Raw genomic sequence first — 23,561 nt, forward strand, 5'->3', positions numbered from 1 at the left:
TTTTTATGTAATATTTTAATAATAAAAAATATATTAGTTGTATTTTTTAAAATTTTAACAACTAATATAAAATTAAAAATTATATATAAATAAAAAGTTAGAAGAATTAAAAAGTTTTAAGGGGCCATCTCTAGTACTACTAACTTATTGATTAGATAAATATTTTGAGATATGCCTCTAATGTAATTTAATCTTTCGTTATTGTCTGTTTTATTATTACAACTTATTTAAATATTTTTAATTTGATTAGCATGAAGTAAACTGAAAATAATATAATTAAATAATTTTTAAAGAGAAAAAAATATATTTAAAATAAAGTATGTTTATTTGTGAATGTATCACAATAACTAATAAAATTTAATTAACAAAAAAAAGAAATGAATGCCCAAATTGCAGTAGGAATGTATGAAAGAAATTGATGCGACAGTTAAAAATTTTCATGTGATATTACTACTTGGTGGCTAGCTGCAGACTGCAGATTCAGAGAGCAGCCTAATATTTCTTTTTACCAGATTAACCCCTCTCTCTCTCTCTCTCTACACACACACGTCACGCGCGCACGCATATATATGTATATAGCCACAATACACACACACAGTGCCGAATCTTCTCATAAGCGAAAACCCCTATCTCCCTCACCCCGCCTCTCTAAATTCTCGATCTCTCTCAATTATATTTTACCCTTTGTTTCTAGTCTCAGTTCATCCCCTCAATCACATACCACAAACGCATATGCTGTTTCTCTATACATGTATCAATTTATATCACTTTTTTTTTTTTGTTGATTCAGACTTCTTTTGTTTCGTGATCTATGAATTACGTTAATATACACTTTCTTCTGGTTAATTGAATAGTTATTCCTTTGTTTGTGAATCGGACGGCGATTGGAGGGAGTTTTTTTTCTTGGAGATGAGGATTCAATACAAGGGGAACTGAAATTAGGGATAAGAATGCCTGGGATAGCGCAGAAAATTAATAATACTAGTTGCGATTCTAATGACACTAATACTAATTATAAGAACCCATTATCCCAGAACGGGTATAATTCCTTTAATGGATCCTCGATTTCTAGCAATGGGTTCTGGTCCAAGCATCGGGATGATGTGAGCTACAATCAGCTCCAGAAGGTATTTACATGTACATTTATTTTTCTGTTCGACTAAAATCTTGTTGCAAAACTCTGTATGATGGTCTTTTTGGTGGTTTGTGCTGATTGGATGTATGGAGTTTTTATTTGGATCTTGTGGTTTGGACGGTTGTAGGGTTGAATTTTTAAGATTATCACTCTTCAGTGGGTGACTTGATAATGCTGTATGGATCTATGTTTAGGTCATTCAAGAACTACTCTTGGGTCATTCTGCTTTGTTCTGTGTTTATTTGCTACTTAGACAAATCAGTTGTTAAAGCAATTCCAGTTTGTAAAACACTGTTATATTAATTTTTGTGCTTTTATAATTAAAACGACATAATATTTTTTCAGTTTTTGAACTAGCAATTGAACAAAGAGTTCTTAATGACTGAGATGATGAGCTTCCTGTTGGATGCCCTGTACATTAAACTGGACAGTAAAGGCTCGTATTGGTTGTCTTGCAGTTTTGGTGTGAGCTGACACCCCAAGCTCGGCAGAAACTTCTGAGGATTGACAAGCAGACACTTTTTGAGCATGCGCGTAAGAATATGTACTGCTCTAGGTGCAATGGTTTGTTGCTTGAAGGTTTTCTGCAGATTGTCATGTATGGGAAGTCTCTGCAGCAGGATGCAGCAGGTGGCCACTACAATGGAGGTTCAATGAAGAATCAGAATGATGATGATTTGTGTATGACCAATGGGTGCCAAGATGATGTTCTAGATCCATCTGTCCATCCGTGGGGTGGATTAAGCACTGCAAGGGATGGGACACTCACGCTCATGGACTGTTATCTTTATTCAAAGTCTTTAAAGGGGCTTCAAAATGTAAAGATCCGCTATGATATTATTGAATTGATTCCATATATTTCTGTTTTCTTCGGGGAGCACCTTATGTTAACTTTTTCTGATTTGTATCAGGTATTTGACAGTGCACGAGCAAGGGAAAGGGAACGCAAATTGCTTTATCCTGATGCATGTGGCGGAGGTGGTCGAGGATGGATAAGCCAAGGACTGGTGGGATATGGTAGAGGGCATGGCACAAGAGAAACCTGTGCTCTTCATACTGCCAGATTGTCTGTGGAGACATTGGTGGACTTCTGGTCTGCACTTGGGGAGGAGACTCGACAGTCTCTTCTAAGGATGAAAGAAGAGGATTTTATTGAACGGCTCATGTATAGGTATGCATCTTATCCACCATCGTTTGTTAATTCACTTTTCGTTGACTCGTAAATAAATGGAAGCAGTTTTGAACAAATATAAAGATGTCTAGAGGTTTTTATTAAAGAAGCCCGTTACCTTTGCTTTTGCACATTGGGGGAGTAATGTTCAGTTGCCTTCTTAAAAACTGTGGTCATACTATTGAAATTATCAACTATAGGCCTGATTTTCTTATGAGCCTGTTATTGCAAATAATTTTTGGTGTGTGCTTGTGTCTTAGGATTGTGGCGGATGGGGTAGGTTTTGGGCAGGTGACATATTTTCTGTTCCAGAATGCTTTGTGGCTGGTAAAATACTTTCTGGTCTGATGGTGTGCAAATTCAAACTTCATCATCTTTAAGTATGCAGTTTTGAGTTTCCTGATTTCTGGTAAATAACTAATTTGTCTAAAGTGAGAAAATGGTATCACTGTTGGAAGAAGTGGAATTTAGTTTTATTCTGCTGGATAGCAGAGAAGTTGGAAATCTTTTAAGCTACACCGACACGTCAAATATCTATGATTTTAATAAAGTAATAGGTTCTGGATCAAGCATTGAGACTCGAAAAATATAAATAGTGGCAATGTAAGCTCTTAGCTTTGATAATGTGAATGTGGAAGTCTATCAGTCTACCTAAGTTAGCTACAAGGTGAAGTGGCAGGGCAGGAGTTTAAGAGCTTGTTATACTTATATAATCCTTTTAATTTTAGTTTTGTGCAAAGTATAAACATTGAAATCTTCTTTAATCAACATAGGAGACCCCCATCTTAGCTTCTGTTAGCCTCAACTAGGCCTATGGTACAGCCTCTTTCCAATGTTTTAACTTTAACATGTCTGAATGACTTGATTCCAGGGAAAGCCAGTAGACAAACAGTACCATCATGCATAATGTGAGGATAAATGTATGGAATATTTTAATCAGCAGGCTTGTTAATTTTTTAGTCATTGCTAGAATCAGTTAAGCCGTATGAAAATTACATTTTCTTTGCCCAAGCTTTTAGGTGGTTTTTCTCATTAAGAAAAGATGAACATTGTTTACCTCCGCGAAAATCACATTTCATTTTTGGAAGACTTCATATGGTAAAAGCTGAATGATTTTTGCTTTGAAACGTTTTTTATTGTGTGATGCAAAAGAAACATGTATGTCTCTTCTTTGCAGGTTTGACAGCAAAAGGTTTTGTAGAGATTGCAGAAGAAATGTGATACGTGAGTTTAAGGAGCTGAAGGAACTAAAGCGCATGCGAAGAGAACCTCGTTGCACGAGTTGGTTCTGTGTAGCAGACACAGCCTTCCAATATGAGGTGCATAATTTTGGGTTATGTTGCCATTGTTTTGGAGATTGTTTCCAATGGAAAGCATCTTCAGGGAACTATGAGAACTGCAATGATGTGCTTGCAATCAAATGTGATGTTCATGATAGTTCTCCAGTATGCTAGAATTATGATGATTGATGCATCTTCTGTCTTAATTATCAGGTGTCTTGCGATACAGTTCAGGCTGATTGGCATCAAACATTTTTAGATGCTCTTGGAACATATCATCACTTTGAATGGGCTATTGGAACTGGAGAGGGAAAATCTGATATCTTGGAGTTTGAAAATGTTGGCCTGAGTGGAAAGGTTCAAGTAAATGGCCTAGAACTAAGTGGCCTGAATGCCTGCTACATAACTTTACGGGCTTGGAAAATGGATGGACGCTGTAATGAACTGTGTGTGAAAGCCCATGCCTTGCAAGGACAACAATGCGTTCATTGCAGGCTTGTGGTTGGTGATGGATATGTAACAATTACAAGAGGGGAAAGCATCAGGAGGTTCTTTGAGCATGCAGAGGAGGCTGAGGAAGAAGAGGTAGTCAATTTGTGGCAACGGAGAATTTGCTTCATTCATATGCATTTTCCGCCCTGCATTCCTCTATTCCTTGTCATGGTATTATGATTCTAATTCTATTATCATTTTTAGGATGATGAATCCATGGACAAGGATGGAAATGATCTTGATGGTGAATGCTCCCGTCCGCAAAAGCATGCAAAGAGTCCTGAACTTGCTCGTGAATTTCTCCTAGATGCTGCAACTGTCATTTTCAAGGAACAGGCATGTTTGTATTCTCTTTCCTTTCAACTTATCTTCTCAAATTCAGATTGAGTAACCCATGTGAGTCTCAACTATCCTATGTAGCAGTTTATTTTCTTGTGTCGTAGTATTGTAGTGGGATCATTTGGTTTTTGTTGTTTCCAAGAATATCTTGTCAGTAGTTGCTTTAGCCTTTTGAGCAATTGATTTTGATTTTTCTACTATGCAGTATGATTATGTATTAGCATCCAAGATAAGGCTTTATCTGGTAATTTTTTCATAGATATGTGTTTCTTTGTGCTCCCAATAAATTCTCAGCAAAAAAATTATTGCTATATAATTCCTACACAGAGATCAGTAGTACCAGCTCAGGGATTGTATAAGAAAGCATCTTGAGGGAACTAGTGTACTTTGGCCCATTAATCTTGTGGGGTTTAATATTCTAGATGAAGTACAAATTGGAGGATTTTTCATCTTGTTAATTGTTTCATAAATGCTCGAACTTGTTAGCCGTTACGAAGTTTTCTAACTTGGCTGGGGACTCCTGCAGGTTGAAAAAGCTTTTAGAGAAGGAACTGCCCGGCAAAATGCCCACAGCATTTTTGTTTGTCTTGCTTTGAAGTTGCTGGAAGAGCGTGTGCACGTGGCATGCAAAGAAATTATTACTTTGGAAAAGCAGGTGTTTAACTTGTGCTATTATGAAGTTCTGGTTTATCTATGGGTGTTCTTAGAGTCTGACTTCTAAAATGGGATACCATTTTATTTCCAATTCAATATTGAATCCACAGATGAAACTTCTTGAAGAAGAAGAAAAGGAAAAGCGTGAAGAAGAAGAACGCAAGGAACGCCGGAGACTAAAAGAAAGAGAGAAAAAGCTGCGCAGAAAGGAAAGATTGAAAGAGAAGGAAAACAAGGAAAAGAAATGTGCTGAATCAAATTCAGTTCCCGTGTCTCTTGATGTTTCAAAGAAGTCACCACCTTGTGTTGATGAGGATGCTCATGTTGAGAGAAGCATGGATTCTGTCAGTGAAAAAGGTGAAGCTATTTCGACCAGTCATTTGTCTCCCAATATTCACGAGGACCAGCTTGTGATGGATGACATTTATCCAAGTGTGGAAAATCACTTTGAAGATACTCGGTGTAGGGAAGTTGGCAACACCAGGGATTGGAGCCCCTCTTTCTCATATGATCGCTTTAAGTATTCCCGCCGCAAGCTGAAGTTTCAAAAAGATCCTCAACTGGAATCAGCTTTAAAATGGTCTGACAGGAAGAAAGGTGCAGCATTGTCAGAGAATGAGGCCATTGTTAACAAATATGAATCAAGGTTTCATGCTGATAATTTTGAGTCCATGAGGAGCATCAATGGCTTTAATAAGCAATTGAGGAGCAATGCTGCAAAGTTTAACACCAGAAATGGCTGCACAAAGTTGAGTGAAACACTCCCATGTGACAATAGTAGAATAGGTGAGAGATCAGATCCCCATGTTTGCAGCTGTAACCATCATAATGAGTATAGATCAAGACTGGACTCGCATACCACCAAAGCACTTCGAGAGACTAAATATGTGAATAAGTTGGACTCTCTTGCAGATACCTCAAAATCGTATTTTCGTGGCAGGTACAGTCAAGTTGAGGGCACACGTGAGATTAATGGCCGACCTAAAAGCAAGATCACTGCTGGCAACCCGACTACGATGAAGAAAGTTTGGGAACCATTGGATTCGCAAAAGAAATATGCTCAAAGCAACTCAGATGATGTTATCTTGAGATCGGAACGCAAAGTTGAAAATTCTGAAACCGATCAACTCCCAGAATCATCTGCTACCGCTAACTCAAATGAAGCTGTAGATACTTCAGTTGAAACTAATAATGAGGCTAATGATGTGAGGGGCCCTGAGAATTGCGGAGACAGAGAGAATCAGTTCCATGCAATGACGAAATCAGAAAAATACTCAAAGGAGGCAGTAGCAGAGGATGGGGAGGGGTGTTCTTTGGCAAGATCTCCACACAGGAGAGTAGATTCATCAATGAGCAGCTCTTCCAACTCTGATAACTGCTCCTCCTGCCTCAGTGAGGGTGACAGCAATACATCCTCCTCAAACCCCCAAAACCTGGAGTCAACTTCCACATCAGATTCAGAAGAGTCTAGCCCAAACTCTGAGGCGCGAGAAACTTCACATTGCCTTGAAAGTAGGTCCACTGAATGTTGTAGTGTTTTGGAGGACCAGAGCATAACGAGAGGGCATGACACTAAGGGCCAGACACCTGCCTCTGGAATAACCAATACTTTAGGCAGTTTGCCCACTGAAGTAGCTACATATTGTGAGAGCGGGAGAGCAAATATCAGTAGAAGTGTTCAGTCTCAAAGTGTGCCTCCGATGCACAGTCAAAACATACCCTACCCTGTCTTTCATGCTCCCTCAATGGGCTATTACCATCAGAGTCCGCTTTCCTGGCAAACTGGTCCTAATGGATTGATGTCCTATCCCCACTCCAACCATTACTTATTCGCTAATGCTTTTGGATATGATTTGAATGGTAATGGTGGGTTCATGCAGTATGGAGCCTTACAACATCTGGCACCACCATTGCTTAACCCTGCTCACATGCCTGTTTACCCCCTGGTGGCTCAAGCTAATGGAGTTAGCACAAAGGAGCATTGCAAGGGTACCAATCTGTGTGCCCCAAGAGAAGTACATCATAGCATAAACAAGGTGGACTCAGCTGAAACACATTCTGCAGAGACACCAACAGTTGTGGATGCTGGGCAAAATGGGAAATCTGATAAAATAGATAAGGGGAATAATGGTTTCTCTCTTTTCCATTTTGGTGGCCCTGTAGCTCTTTCAACAGGATTTAGTGCTGACCCTGTCTCCTTGAAAGAAGGAACTATGGGTAACACTGCTCTCGACCTATCAGATAACAGTGCTGATGGTAATCATCCCTGCAATAAGAAAGATTCTATAGAAGAATACAACTTGTTTGCTGCTAGTAATGGCATAAAGTTTTCCATCTTCTGAGATAGTTATATAGTGAGGCTATTTGGGCTTTTATTCCAGTTTTCATTACTCTATTATAAAAGCTTAGAGCAACTTAAAACCTCTTACTTTCTCGTGATACCGAGTGATGGAAGCTTTGAGTGCTTTGTAATTTGGTGCACAATAATCCTCCTCTGCAAAAAATTTAGGGTCTTTTACATTTTGGAGAGTGTTTGCTTTGATTGTTACTTACTTGCTTTTATACTTTACACATACATATAATTGAAAATTTTCATTATGTTGAACCGTATGAGATGGAACATTGTTTGCTCTGTTTTGGCATGATATGTGTAATTGTTCAACAGTATTTCTACACTAGTTATTTCAGGTGGTTGTTCTATAGGGGCTACTAGTATTCAAGTAGTCTGAAGAAATCAGACTAGTGCTTTTCTTATGAACCTTTTTGTTTGTGGAGTAACAGAAGCAAAGATGTAGTTGTGGTTCTTCCTTGTGTGAAGGAACTCTTTTACTGCAGTTCTGACCAACTTAGTCAATCGCTCGCATATATTAATGCTTGTTGATGTTTGGTCTTCTAGAATTGGATGCCTATACCAGGTGCAGTTGAAGTTGTTTTTCCTTGCATGTGTTTGAATCTTGACTGACTAAGAAGGAGAAATACAAATGTTCTTGGTGTTGATTAAATACAATATAGTTACTAGTTAGTAGGTAATGAGATTAAATAAATAGCCAAGGAAGTTTTACCTCGGAAAACCAAAAGAGGTATAAATTCATTCCTTCTAAGCAAATCCAACATTGTAATAATCACACACACCAAAAAGAATAGGAAAATAAAAAAAAAAGGACGAAGGCCCAATAGCTGACCATTACACACAAATTGGGCCTCTGAAAGCCTACCTGCCTTCTTCATAAGCTCGATACTGTCTTTCCCTCTGCAAATTCGCAGAATACAGTGATGAACTCAAAGGCGCGGTTACTCTCTTCGTTAACAAAATTCCCTTTTCATAATCTTCATCATTATCGTACAATAGCCAAAGTCCGCTTAAAATGGGTTAAAAACCGCTCACTGGATCACATTATCGACGTCCAAACCGACATTAAGGCTGCTTGCCTTATAAAAGATGCCATACTCCGCTCTCCCGCCGGCTACTTAACCTCAAAATCACTTTTGGATTCTCAAAAGCTGCTGGGTCTCACCGTCCCAACCCTCCGCTTCATCCGGAGGTATCCCACGCTTTTCGAGGAGTACCCTCATCCCAAGTACCCCTCTTTGGCGTGTTTCAAGTTGACCCAGTTGGGAAATATGATGCAAGAGAAGGAAATTAGAGTGTTTGAGGAGTGCGAAGGTGATATCGTGGAGCGGCTTTGCAGGGTTCTGATGATGACGAGGAATAAATTGGTATATATTCATCTCTCCCCTTTGTATCTCTGTGTGCGTGATGGTGGCTTTCCTTATGAAAGATTTTAGCTTTTTCTAGTCATTTTTACTTTCTTCTTTATTTTAGGTAAATCCGAGTTAAGAAGCTTTGTGTTTTATTTATGATTTTCATATAAATGTGGACGTGAAGAAGCATAATTGTTTGGAATGTTATATATTTTATCGAAGCAGGGGACTTGCAGAAATGAATTCGAGTAGAATGTAACCAATGTTTTAGTTGTATGATTACTCTTGAGGTTTTGTTAATTAACTGGAAATATGCGTATGGTTAAAACAAGTACTTTTCAAACAAGCGACATAATATTTCTGCTTCTGATCCTTGTATTTGATGGTGTTCTGGTTTTACAAGACAGCTATGCTCAAGTTCTCTTCAGTTTGATCTCAATCGCTTATGCTTTTATATGTTTCAGCTGCCGTTGCAATCTTTGCATCCATTGAAATGGGACTTAGGACTGCCAGATGATTACGACAAAAGCCTAATTAGAAAGTATCCAGATCTTTTTCGGTTGGTCAAGGCAACTAATGGATTGAATTGCTTGAAGCTTGTCGAGTGGCGGGAAGAATTTTCTGTTTCTATGTTGCAGAAGCTGAATGAGAAGAGTATAGGTGGGAGCATTGATGACAACAATGCCATATCTGGTTATAGGGAATTCAAGAGGGGAAAGGCAGCATTAGAGTTTCCGATGAGTTTCCCAAGGGGTTATGGGGCACAGAAGAAGGTGAGAGCATGGATGGATGAGTTTCAAAAGTTGCCTTACATTTCTCCCTATGAGGATTCAATGGGAATTGACCCAAATAGTGAGCTTATGGAGAAAAGGGTTGTTGGGGTGTTGCATGAGCTTTTAAGCTTGACCATTTACAAAAAGACTAAAAGAAATTACTTGAGGAGTTTGAGAGAAGAATTAAATCTTCCTCACAAGTTTACTCGTATATTTACAAGATACCCTGGGATATTTTATCTTTCACTTAAATGCAAGACTACAACTGTGGCATTGAGAGAGGGTTATCGCCGTGGTAGACTAGTTGATCCACATCCTCTTGCTCGCCACAGGGATAAACTTCACTACGTAATGAGAACTGGGTTAATTTATCGAAGCAAAGCTGCAGACATGTTACCTCATCTTGACAGTTTAGTTGATAATGCAGAAGACCAAGGAGGAGAAGAAGAAAGCGATGAAGAAGAAATCATAGTGGGTGATGAATATAATGATTCAGAGGCTGAAAGTGGTTCTGATGAGGACTAGCGGTTGATTTAACTGTAGACGAAATTATTTGTGCCAGTAGTAGAAGCGTATGAGCTCCTGAGGTAGGAAAATATAATTGAATTATTATGGTAATTCAGTATTTGATGGTTTTTTTCTGAGCTGGGACAAAGTTTGGCTTGCTCTTTTCCATGTTAGTTCACCTGAAAGTCTGTCATCTATTCGTCCTATCTTCATGTATATATGCTGCGTAAGTTCCCAAGCAGAACAAAGTGCTGGACTTCTTGATGGTATGGAGAATAAACTAGTTGGAAACACTGTTGGTGAATTGCTATCAAATAGCCTGCAGCATTGGGGTGCTTTTTCTACCCATCTTAAGTGATTGGCTCTAGATTTGAGGTGTCTGCTTGGGAAGAAATTGGACATATTTTTTAGGGTTTGAACCAATTCAAAAAAGCCCCTAAGTTGACGTGATATGGCAAACCAGCTCTATTCGCTACGCTGAAATATTTTACCGCCTCAGTATCTTCATGATATTGCAAAAGTTTCTTCCTTGCAGTTAACTGATCTTTACTGCACATTGCACGTATAATTCAACCAACGAAGATGTGCTTCTTTCTGACCTAATATTATTTATATCAATTGACTGGCATTGTTGTAGTGGCAGTTTTACTCTTGAGATTTTTGGCAACATGAGTTCCGTTCGCTTCTGCCTTTCTGATAACATCAACTTGGTTAAGGGTCCAGCTCCTCTTCGCTTCACTATGATTTCAAGCAGATTTGGGCAAAAGAAAGACGTGGTAGCCAGAGAGTCTGAGGCTATATTGAAGTTGTCCTCCTGGTATTACAATCAATATAAGCAAGAAATTATGCTTAAATACAGGCCACTGTTTTGACTGAGAGAAGGTGAACCTATGTGGAAACAAATTTGTTGTCAGCCATCACCGCCGACCCCCTGTAAGTTAAACCAAATGCTACACAAATGCCTGGTAATGTTATGATCCCTAGTGAAATTGTATGGAGCAATACATTAAGCCAAAAACTTACTACAGAAACAGAAACGTGTATTCCTATAGAATCATCACAAGAATGCCTCACGTTTGGAGGCCATCATCTACATGCTCTACATCAAGATTCCATCCCAGCAGAAAGTAAATTTAGAACAGGAGCAGTTAGAAGCGATACAGAAATAAAAAGACTTTCAGAAAGGGATCAACCCTAGTTATCAGCAGTCAGTAACTATGTACTCTGCTACCATCACATCTCTCCCGTAATCCCAAGTGGATTACACAAGTTAGTAACCATATTCTTTTCATGGATGAAAAATTATATATACTCTGCACGACAACATTAAGCATATAGTGAAACACTAATCCCACGCACTGGTCACCCCAGGACCATATCCTCCACCATAACCGTTGTAACCGCCACTGCTGCCACCTCCGTAATAGTCATTACCACTCCCACCCCTATTAAATGAGGAATCCCTTCTAAAATCACGAGCACCAAAGCGTCCACCTCCACGCCTATTTTTACTTCCATATGAAACTCGACTCGCAAACCGAGTTAACCAATCAGGTACCTCCTGATTTGCTTCCTGCATCAAACTTGCTAGTGGCTTTGCCAATGACATGTTATTCTCATTGAAGAATGCTGTAGCCAATCCTGTCTTTCCAGCACGACCCGTGCGTCCTATACGGTGGACATAGTCATCAATGTCATTTGGGAGGTCAAAGTTGATAACATGAGCAACATGTGGAATATCAAGACCACGAGCTGCCACATCGGTTGCAACTAATATTGGTGTATTTCCACTCTTAAATGATCTTAATGCCAACTCTCTTTCCTGCAACCACAAATCCACCACATTCCCATAAATTATACATAGGTGGTAAGAAAGCAACAAAAGTGCAACTAAGGTTGTGATGAGGCTTAATGCAAACATTCTGTATGAACAACCTTTCACCCAAATTTTTACCCTTGTTAAAACATTCAAGAGCAAGGGACCGTGATGAAGAAAACAGCTGAAAATCCATTGGCTAACATGCATTCGCATGACAACATCATGAGGACTACAGCACAACCCTCAATAGTGTGGCTCAATCATTCTAATAGCTTGCAAGAATTTTTCACTTCTCAGGAAAAAGATGTCCTAATGCACTGGAAATGAAACTCAAGAAGGAAACCAAAAAGGGCTCCGGCTCTCTCTGGAGATGCCCTCTTAAGGTCTCCGGTTCCAGTAGCCACTTTTCAACTTAAGAAAAATCATAGAAAGCCACACAGTCACTGGAAATGAAACTCAAGAAGAAAACCAAAAAGGGCTCCGGGTCTCTCTGGAGATGCCCTCTTAAGGTCTCCGGTTCCAGTAGCCACTTTTTGGCTTAAGAAAAATCATAGAAAGCCACACAATGGACATCATAGGTTTGTAGCAACAGATACAACTTTGCAGACTTCATGCAACAAGCACGTTCTCCTATTTCAAAGCATCACATTACCAACAACTAAGGTGCCCTAGAATTACGTCCAGTGCTTAGTTATGCAAAACTAATTACACCACACTAAATGACTGGGTTACCCCAAAAGCCGATAAATACAAATGAATAGAACTAATTGTACAAATTGACTATATTAGTATAGTAGGTTTAAAGATCAGTTCATGTCCACTCTGCTCACTAAATATCTCAAGCACATTAATAAAAAATGACAGGAAAAGTATTATAAGTATCTTAATTGCATCATCTCCTTACCTGTTGTGTTCTATCCCCATGAATAGTGGTAGCAGGAAAACCATTAAGACATAACCAATGTTCCAAAGAGTCAGCACCTTTCTTTGTTTCCACAAATACTAAAGTAAGAGCTTGCTGCAAAAATCAGCAACAATCAGGAATCAGAGATTCTCTTAACATAAATGGAAAATCAAATAAAGAGAGGAGACAGTTCCCAATATAGAGAAAGCCAAAAAAGTAAATATGAAAGATGAACCGTCCAATTAACATTATTTGGAAGAGAAACTGCTCACACGAAGGACAATACTACTAGAAACTCAACATCATAGCCAAAAACTAAATGGGCCAAACAAGTTGCCCCTTTAGCTGTTGAGGAGTTAGACAACAGATTTTATCTGATTACTCATTAATATGAATAAAATATTTATATCTTTAACATGTTCGAAATGGACTTTGTCGACAATGAACAATCAATTTATGATTAGCAAGCTGAATTGATTCTAAATTCATGGATTTTCAGAGGTAAGTTATGTATTGAGGGGGGGAGAGAAACTGGACCTAAATAAACCAAAAACAATTAAAACAAATAAAATTTACTAATTTGATAATTAGATAAGTCTTCTTATGATCAATTAACCATATAAATAAGACCTAAAGGTCCAACAAAATAAATTATTTATATTCACCAGAACATCAACCTACCTTTCCTTGAGCTCCATTTGCCCTCTGCGCATGAAGAAGATCCATCAAATAACTTCTCTTGTCACTCTCATGAACAAATTCAACTCTTTGAACAATCAAGTCTGTACTGGAACCAACCCTTCCAACTGTCAAAAAGATGTAGTTTGAAAGAAAATCGGACGCCATTCTCTGCACAACAACAGCATGAGATTTCAGAAGATTACTGACAAACTATGTAATGATATCCATGACAACAGCAGCATCCTTCCATTTACATTACATCCAATTCTTAGTAAAGGATACAGCAGATGACAAAACAATTCTTACACAATTATGCAATCATGTCCGTACTCTTCCAGAAATTGGATAACTTCATTTAATTTTTAAGTCCGCTTTCCTTCCCTAAAAGCTCTTCTCAATTTTTCTTTCTAAAAGTCGAAGCTAGAAATTAACAAGTTACTTAATGCCTAACATCAAAGATTAGATTTGGAAATGTTACAATATAAAGGTGCCCAGTTTCCACCCCAACCAACAACAAAAGCTGATTCTTCTAACATGTAAATATTTTGTATAAAAAAGTTTAAGTACAATTCAGTAGGGGGGTGGGGAAGTGAAGTTGAGAAAACTAGAAAACATTTATAAAAATGACCTGGATCTCTTTTGGAAAAGTGGCACTAAACAGCATTGTCTGTCTTTCGCCACGAGGAGGCATATCCATCTGTTCCACTATCTTTCTGATTTGAGGCTCAAAACCCATATCCAGCATTCTATCTGCCTCGTCAAGAGCCAAATATCTTATCATTTGTAATGAGACTTTGGCTCTCTCAAGCAAATCAACCAATCTTCCAGGAGTTGCCACCAGAATGTCAACTCCCCTTTCAAGTTCCCGTAGCTGCATAGAAACTAATACATTCGGTCACCTGTACATAGTAACAATTATAACAAAGACTTCACATGGGCATGTGGCAGGACATCTATATTCAGAATGGCCCAACTTTTACAAAATAATAAGAAAAGAATCCTTATGACAACTATAGAAGTATCTGACTCAAAAACAGCAAACTAAACCTGAAAATCCTCAATCAGCATGCAGCAGTACAATAAAATGGTCAAGAAAGACACCAACAAAATTCTGTTTCAAACCAAATTGCGTCACTTTTCTTAGGGCCGAGTGCATTGGATAATGGGCTTTCAAGTCGTTTTAATAATAGCTAAGGGGGAGAACACAATGATGATATAACTAGTTAATTAACTGTTTTTCCTCCAGCATCCTTTACATCAGCTATAAATAGTAAACATCCCCTTGGAGTATCACATTTTCAGATTATGCCAATTTAATCACCATCATGTATGCCCAAATCAGCAGCAAGAAAACAGATAGCATAATATTTTACGTTAAAACCAAGACGTGACAAGAATGGCCAAATATATCCATTTTAAATTTTAGAAGAAAAAATACCAATTGCGAAATAAGAAATCAGCAAAATAGGCAGGTTCTGGACAAATTACAAAATCTCTGAGAGAGAGGATTGAGATTATACTTCCATGTACAAACTAGAGCAACGTCATAAATGATGCTCGGCTCCTCCATCTCCATAAAGCTACACAGACAATCACTTACTCACAAACTTCTTGTGGGACTAAGCTACGGCACAGCCAGCAGTTGAAGCCAATTATAGTCTTACATATCCCACAGTGAACTTTATAAATCATGTTGAAAATTAGCAGTTGTTTACATATATTGAACACAAACACACACATATCTTCAGGTATTGATATTCATTCAATTAAAAAAAACTAATACATGGAAGTAAAGTTAAAAAGTCCATCTACATATTCACTACAAACTCAAAAAATCAGGAAGAAAAATTAATTTTTCAACCATAAATCAATCAGAGTACAATAAGTAAGTATACTCTAGCAGTAGCAGGTAAACATGAAAACCAAATGAACTTGCATTAACAAATCTAATGAGACAGTATGTGATACAAAGTTTCAATGAACTTCTCACTTAGCTTTGGTAAATATTTCAACTTGAACTTAGAATACCTATATAGATCTAGCAATTATCACCTTAACAGGACAAAATAAGTAATCAACAAGGCAGAGAAATCTTCAAAACTCTGTCTCCATGTGTGTGTGTGTGTTCTCTAGCGTGAGAGAGTTAAAAAAGAGATTTTTCATGGAAATGCATGTAGTGCATTACAATTGGCTAGCTTCTTGATCTTAATGCACTAAATTATCTTTTCCAAGTGTACTAATGGTCATGTGTATTTTCACTTTGGGAATCAATTAAATGGTGCTCCAAAAGAGACTTCTACAAGTTGTAGACACATACATCCAGTGCTCATATTAACCACGCACTTTAGCTTCAGTCCTCAAACATAAAAGATGCATCAAACTCATGTTTGAACCCTAAATGGAAATGAATATATATTAAATAAAATGCCAAATTAACCTGCTGATTTATTGGTGCTCCTCCATACGCAACAACTACTCTAACACCAGTTTGATAGGAAAACTTTCTAGCTTCCTCGTGTATCTGCAGATCAAATGCAATTGAGCTGTCAAAATTTCCTACTTCAGAGGAAAGATATCAAAAAATCTTAGGGATGGTGTGGAAGTAATGCTCATAAAATGGCATGCCCACCTGCATTGAGAGTTCTCTTGTTGGTGAAAGAATAAGACCTAAGGGAAATACAGTGCGGACACCACGTGGTCGCTGCGGAAAATGACCTCTCATAATTCCACTAATAATTGGGAAGCAAAAGGCAGCAGTCTTGCCTGAGCCAGTCTGAGCACAAGCCATCAGATCTCGTCCTGCCAGGGCAATTGGTATTGCATGTCGCTGGACAGGGGTTGGTTTCACATACTTGCACCTGCGAATATTCAGATTAAGCGCATCCCCCAAATCTATTTCTGCAAATGTATTCACGGGTGGCGGCACATTATCCCCACTTGTATCCACGGGAATATCCTCATATGCATCAAAGTTAATGCCAGTATTCTCCTGCTCATTAAACGCGGCCTCTGTGTCAGCATCCACATCATCCTTACCAAAAGGGTTGACCTCACGTTCCCTGCCACCCCAACCACCTCGGCCACCCCAACCACCACTGCCACGACCACCACCACCGTATCCTTGACGTCCATAATCAGACCTCGAACCAACCCATCGTGACCCACTAGTGGGTCCGCCATAACCAGAGCGGTCATTAACGGATGGTGGTCCAGTAAGTGAAGGAGCAGGTGGGTCCGCTGCTGGAGGTCTGTTCCTAAGGTGGGGAGGAACATAGGCAGGCTTGGTGGGAGCTGATGAGCGTTCACTTCCACCACTAGTCCCAGCATTATCGGAAGATCCAGTAGCTACATTGTCAACAGCATCCGCCCATGAAGTCCTCATTTTCCCAGAAGAGTTGTTCAAAAGATCGATCTCAGCGTAATACACAACACCTGCGATCCCAAGAGTGGTGAGAAATTAAACTACCAACTTTTTCATATATCAAAGTTCAAAACCATTGTTCCGGAAACAGAAACAAGTATAAAAGTTAGATCATGGATCAAAACGAATCAAAGCAATCTAACCTATAAAATAAACTTAAAAAATGAATGGAAATAAATAGATATAAAAACAGCGGAGCAGTGGGTGAATAGTGAAGAAAATGATTTTTCTACAAAAGATTCTCAGGGTTGCTGTGTGGCTCTAACTCACAGGGTCACATACAAAGAGATGAACAGACAACAATTTGGATCGTGTCCGGTAGAATGTATGGGGCAGGGAGACAGAGACGTATATAGATAAGCAGAAAGCACATCACAGTAAGGTACCAACCAACCAACCAACTTACCTGAGTGTAAATGCAGAGGAGTAGAGAGAGAAAGAAGTAAAGGGTGGGTGTATGATGTTTTGGTAGAAAGAGAAGAATTTTGAAAACCCTAGCCAGAAAATAATGGGGAGAAAATATAGGAAGAGAAGCAGCAGGCGAGAGAAGGGAGAGAAGGAGAGTTGGAGTTACTTTTATATATATATATATTATAATATTAATCGGTCGGAGTCGGACAACAAAACAAATAATAATATTAATTTCTTTTTCTTTTCAACAATTTATTTTACTACAACAACAACTACTCTTTGTATGCGTATGCGTATGTGTATGTGTGTGCGTATGCGTATGTGTGTGTGCGTGTACGTATGTACTCATCAACTCTAATAATCAATCCTAAATATATATTCCTACTTCTCTTTCCCCTGTCGTCAATCTCCTCTTGTTACTTTTTCACTTTCCGCAGATAAAATTCAAACTCACGTTACCACCTCCTACCTTCCTCCTCTCCTCTCATTCCTCTTTTTTCCTCAATAATATATTTTCTTATTAACTATTTATTTAAATTAATTCAAAAAATATATTACTCATAAATATTATTCTTATATTAATAATATCATGTTTTGATACATTACAATTAATTATTTTTTCTTTCTTCAAGTCATAGCTCCTATATATATTAATTAAGTACGAAATGATTATATATGGATGTCGACCCTCAAAGAATATAAATCTGAAATACTATATTTATACAATCAAAGTACGAAAATATTAAGTTTAACTAAATTGGGATTTAAATTTTGAAGTTATTCAAAATCAACAAATTGAATGAAATCTTAGAATATGTAATAATTGATGTGGTGGTGATTTTAATGAAAGGATGAAATTGAAATTTTACTCTCGACACAATACTCACCAGCTGAAATTAATTATAGAGAGAGAATTTTTTGGAGAGGGTGTATTACCATTGTAAATAAATGGATACCACCAACACATACATTATATAACCACCCACTCTTGGAAGAGTTACTAGGATGAGTAAATCATATGAGAGTAAGAACACACAAGAAGTATCTAGGGCCTTAATTTACTTCGGACAACTATTGAGTCATATATTGAATAAGTTAATAAGTCCAAGATTTATAATCCAAGCCCTCGAACCGGATTTAGGCGTCAAGTCGAGATTGGTGCCTCAAGCTAGCGGGCGGCACCTTGAGCACGAGGCACTTTGTTGGAGGATTCCCAGAGTCTAGCTCGAGGCACCAGTCTCAAGATAGAAGAGGTGCCCAGCTCGTGCCTCGAGCTGGAGGAAATCCCCGGTAGAAGAGGTGCCTCGAGCTGGCAAGCTCGCACTCCCGAGGTTCGAGTCCTCGAGCGCTCTGGGAGGAGGCGCACAATATCGCGTCCCATGGGTTTTGAATCCAAGTCAAAAGGGTAGAAGTAGAAACCTCAATCACTCCACCATCAAGTATTTTTTGTCAATTTTATTCTCACTCTCTATTAGTAGAGGTTATTCAGAGTTATGGTATTCGTTTTAGTCATTCTTTACGCCGACATCATCTTCAAGAGATGAAATCCACATTACACTAGAAGATTTTCATATATTGTGGATGTGCAATCAGTCACCATATTGTTTTCTGCTATCAATGATGGGAGGTACTTTTACTTCTATCCCTACTTGGGGTGTAAATTTTTCTGGAGGGGTTTGCCTCTTCTCGGCTTCGAGGTGGATGGGGAAGAGTTAACAACTTTTACTTATGGTGATGAAGCCCCCCAAGACCTTGGGGAAAGTCGAGTGGCGTACTGATTTCTTTTTCTTTTTTGATTATATGGATGCTGCTTCAAGGGGTAATTTTCTTCTGACTCATATGGTCGAAAATTTTGGTATGTAATTCAACATTTAGTACTTGGGATGAATTTCTTCCGACTCACATGCTCCAATATTTTGGTATGTAACTAGGCAGTATTTCGCATCTATGAACGTTGTCTTTACACTTGATAAGTTCTATTTTCGTTCTTTTATGCTTTATTTTCGTCGGGTGTTGCCTCAAGGGATGTTTTTACTCATGCCGCAGAGTTGATTTTTTTACCAACTTCACAATGTGTCAAGGGCCACCTGCACACTCGGCACCCTTGACACGCATTTCGGCCACTCAACCGTTCTACATGGCCTACCAATCAACCTTCACCGACAGACGCTGGACTTCCGTAGTCTTAGAGTTTTAGGTGCTTGGTTTTTTACTTTGCTTTGTTTTGTTTAGATTGCTCAGGGGATGTTAAGCTTCCCGAGGTGCGTTTTTTAATCTTTTTAATGTCTATTGCTTTCAATAGGATTTTCTTTATTAAGCCTATAATAGAGGGGGGAATGAGTTCAAGAAGCTTGATTTAGTGACGTGTTAGAGTCCCCCTCAAGGCGATCCCCTTGCTCTAGCATCATTGTCCACTATATACGCATTTTTCAGTTCAATAAAATCTCCTTTCTGAAATTGCTTGTGCAATTTGCTGTCGTTGCTGTTGTTGCTCTCATTATTGTGATTCTTGTCGGCGCGTTGCTTTAGTGCCGAGCGGGAGTGTATTGCGATTGGCGGAAGTAGTCAGCGGACTACTAGCCACATGGTGTGCGTTGCGGAAGGCACCTCATGAGAGGTGGTATCAGAGCCTCGTGCCGAGATAGGGCCGACGCGGGTTGCTGTGACCCAAATAAATCCTGCTGCGAGAGTGTCGGGGCAAGATGCGGAGAGCCCGTGACATGCAACATCGCCTAGCGAGCGAGCTGAGAACCCAGAGGACGGATACTCCCGGTTGACTGAATTGGAGGGGAAGGTCTCTTCCCTGGAATCTGAGATCACGGTGTTGAATTTCAGAGCTGGACGAATGTCGGCAGGTGATCCAAGAGATGGTTGGTGCCTTTGGAGGCGATGGCTTTGCCGATATACAGCGGCACATGGAACAAATGTCTATTTAGATAGGTCTACTCCAATGTGTAGTGGGTAACGCCCTTGTTGTTGCTCATGACCCCGGTGCTAGGCTTCGAATTCCCGAACCGAAAGCCTATAGCGGTGCTCGTGATGAGAAGGAGGTCGAGAACTTTCTTTTTGACATGGAACAGTACTTCCTTGCGGCAGACGTGCAGGACGAGGCAAGGAAGGTGTCGACTGCGATCATGTATCTGACTGGTGATGCCAAGTTGTGGTGGCGTACCAAGTATGCGGAGATATAGGCCCATCAAGTGCGGCTTGATACATTGGCCCTTCTTCGGGAGGCGATCCGAGAGCAGTTCTTCCCGGAGAATGTTTAGTACAATGCCAGGCGAGCATTGCGAAAATTGAAGCATACAGGTTCCGTGCGGGAATATGTGAAAGCTACGTCAACTTTTCTTAAAGAAATGAAGCTAGTCATCCTTCTTTTTTTTTTTTTCCCAAAACTTTGGAAAGTTACTTTTAAAAACAAAACTTAAAAATCAAATGGAGTTCACCAAAAATTTGGAAAAATATGTCTCCAAAATTCAAAGGAGCATCTTTCTTACATTTTTCAGCTTCGGTTCAAGTTTTCGGTGAAATCAAAAAAAAGGAGGCAAGAACATGAATCTTACAGACGATAGACGAAGCTTGTAGAAGGAAAGATGAAAGACTTCCACTTCCAAGACTCCAAAATGGATGGAAGAAACAAAAAATGTACTTGTTGTCACTTTTTTAACACAAATTGGAAAAAGATGCTAGCCTTGTACTAATTTAATACCACCTCCTTAGATGATATTACTTATACAAGAGAAACAATATATAGATTTGTACAGGGCCTCCATACAAGAAAGTAAACATCATATTAATCTATACTAATTTTCTTATACATGCTAGTATATCAAAGTAAATAGGGCCTTAGGGCATGATTGGTGCGTAGGAATGGAACGAATTTTGAGGAATGGAATAAAGAAGATAAATGAAACGCATTGAATAGCATTTCTATAATTGGTTTATCCAACAAATTACAAGGCAATAGAATTGTCATTCTTTAGTTCCTTAACATAATTGATAATTAGAAAATAATGATTAGTAATAAAATAAAATTAATTTTATGATAAATTTTCTTTTATATAATCAATTGGTGGATAGATTCTAACATGGGTTACGTATTATCAAGGAAGTCATAACCCAACAGGCACAACAAATTGCTTCTCCATCCGATGATACTCCCACAACATCCTACAAGCAAAGAAGAAGTTCTAGTCGAATGTCTATTAGTTCAGTTGAACGTTATGATATTGTGGTGGATATAGCTGGTCCTTCTACAGTTTATACACCTCAAGATTATTACGTGCCTCAACCGTCTCAAGATTATTATATGCCTTAACCGCCTCAAGATGATTAGTTTCAATTAACTCCATATATGCCGAACCAAACACAAGATTATACTTCACAAGTACATCTTCCTTATGTTGTTAGTACATGCACACTTTATCATTTTTGGTGGATTCCTTGGCCTGTCGAGGAATTCACCTAGTTGATGATCGATGTACTGTACTTATGTACCCCTCCTTTTTTTTATTTAATAAAATTTACATTTTATCGAAAAAACTGCACGATTGTCTATATAGTCTGTGGGCTTTGTTGTGATGTTAGAGTAAATATGAACACATAGAACGAGCATGACAAAGAAAGAGACCAATACCAAACACTCATTTTATTCACTAAATAATATTACATAATGTCGAACATTGTCAAAACAGATTACATCTAGACCAATCTAATTGGCTTTCTGGCCATCTATCCTAACAAAAACCCATCTTAACCCTTTTTTGTTTTTGTTTTTCAAATCACCTGTTGCAGATGCTAAGAAGAAGAGATTATGACTAGAAGAATGAACCTTCATGACCCAAAGTTGAGCGATTTTCCATTTTCTTCTTTATTTCGGCCACCTCTTTTTCCATTTTGTGCAACAAATTCACATTCTTCTATTTTGTTCATTTTGCAAAGGAGCCCATATATGATTTTTTTCGCCCATGTGCATATTGGTGGGTTTTTCGATTGTAGAAGTCGAATGACGCCGTTTTTTCATAAATTGAAACTAGATTTGGGTTGAAAGAGAGAAAATGGTGGAGGAATCCCAATTTTTTAATTTTATCCTCTTTTCTATCAAGTCTGGTATATTTTTTCTCCCCAAATACGCATCACATGAGAAGCATGTGCGCCTCTTTAACGGCAACTAACATATTCCGTCAATTATCTGACGGTGGGATCAAAATTGAGATAAATCAAAAGATATTATCCTGAAATTGAGATTTTTGTAATAAGTGGGATAAAAATTGAATATGGCCTAATATGTGGACCAAAAATGAAATTTTAGCAATTATTTACCATAATTTTTAATCCATAGTTATTAAAATTGTAGCCAATAGTCATTTTTTTCTAGTGTAATAATTTATAATGAACTAACACATACTATTATTATTGCGATTGAAAATTTACAATTCAATTTTGAAAAAAATTCATGGAGAAATTAATTGTACAACTATTCATCTCATGATTTATTTCGAAAAAATACAATATTTTTAATACTTTACAAGCTTTTTATTTTATATTTAACAAATGAATCTTTAATTTAATTAATCTAATTACTTTTCATAAACAATGAATAATGTAAATTTAGTTGTATTATATTATATTACAAGTTGTATTGAAAATATTGTCATCTTATTACCGGGTTATTTATTTTTTTATTATAAAAAAAATTATATTAATATAATTTATTATAATACTATAATCTTAATATGTCGAGTCATGATTTGAAATCACGACTCGACTAAAAAATAGTTTTTTTTTTCCACAAAAATACCCAAGTCACGTTTTGTCGTGATTTGTAATCACGATTTGGACCATTTTTTATTTTTAAATTTCATTTAATTAAATTTTGTTATAAGTTAATTATATAAAATTAATTTTTTAACAACATAGTAAAGTTCAAAAAATTATAATATTAAAATTGTCTTAATTTAAAAAATTATAATTAAGTGTACAAATATAATAGTATATATTTTTTTGTACAATTATAAAAAATACAATGAGGCACAATTATTCTTGCTAGATATGTTTCTTCCTATTGTTATGATCATTCATAACTTTTTGAGAGGAGACTCCTACCTGGCACATCTACTTGGTAGCTTTCTTTGGTAACAGTCCGGTGCTATAGTTTTTTGCAACATTCTGAGCTCTCAATGCAACTTCCTTTGACTTGTGCTTCTTTCCTCTTCGGTGTTCGTTCAGAGCTAGCTCACTGGTGGCATTAACTCGGCCAATTACTCTATAAG

At 38.0% G+C, this 23,561-nt stretch overlaps 3 protein-coding genes across 4 annotated transcripts; 2 read left to right on the plus strand and 1 right to left on the minus strand.

Annotated features, from left to right (window-relative positions):
- Positions 1-575: 575 nt before the first annotated feature.
- On the plus strand, positions 576-7,591 carry LOC105162607 (uncharacterized). Its single transcript, XM_088880630.1, has 8 exons — positions 576-1,127; positions 1,594-1,953; positions 2,047-2,306; positions 3,484-3,625; positions 3,800-4,171; positions 4,283-4,414; positions 4,944-5,072; positions 5,182-7,591. Exons 1-8 carry the CDS (start codon positions 951-953, stop codon positions 7,411-7,413), a joined length of 3,804 nt encoding a protein of 1,267 aa, XP_088736756.1. The 5' UTR covers positions 576-950; the 3' UTR covers positions 7,414-7,591.
- Positions 7,592-8,300: 709 nt separating this feature from the next.
- Positions 8,301-10,368, plus strand: LOC105162477 (Ubiquitin carboxyl-terminal hydrolase family protein). Its single transcript, XM_011080501.3, has 2 exons — positions 8,301-8,788; positions 9,238-10,368. Exons 1-2 carry the CDS (start codon positions 8,345-8,347, stop codon positions 10,069-10,071), a joined length of 1,278 nt encoding a protein of 425 aa, XP_011078803.1. The 5' UTR covers positions 8,301-8,344; the 3' UTR covers positions 10,072-10,368.
- A 669-nt stretch (positions 10,369-11,037) lies between these two features.
- LOC105162478 (DEAD-box ATP-dependent RNA helicase 37) lies at positions 11,038-17,448 on the minus strand. 2 transcript variants are annotated; one of them, XM_020693786.2, is made up of 7 exons: positions 17,285-17,448; positions 16,087-16,889; positions 15,895-15,978; positions 14,086-14,328; positions 13,458-13,625; positions 12,777-12,890; positions 11,038-11,875 (listed from the first exon to the last, which is right to left on the minus strand). In XM_020693786.2, exons 2-7 carry the CDS (start codon positions 16,837-16,839, stop codon positions 11,399-11,401), a joined length of 1,839 nt encoding a protein of 612 aa, XP_020549445.1. In that variant the 5' UTR covers positions 16,840-16,889; positions 17,285-17,448; the 3' UTR covers positions 11,038-11,398. The 2 variants fall into 2 exon arrangements, with proteins under 2 accessions (XP_020549445.1, XP_011078806.1); XM_011080504.3 differs by lacking the exon at positions 17,285-17,448 and adding an exon at positions 17,149-17,260.
- Positions 17,449-23,561: the final 6,113 nt, after the last annotated feature.

Source organism: Sesamum indicum, linkage group LG5 (assembly GCF_026168435.1).
Source record: "Sesamum indicum cultivar Baizhima isolate 11 linkage group LG5, ASM2616843v1, whole genome shotgun sequence".
Lineage (NCBI taxonomy): Eukaryota > Viridiplantae > Streptophyta > Magnoliopsida > Lamiales > Pedaliaceae > Sesamum > Sesamum indicum.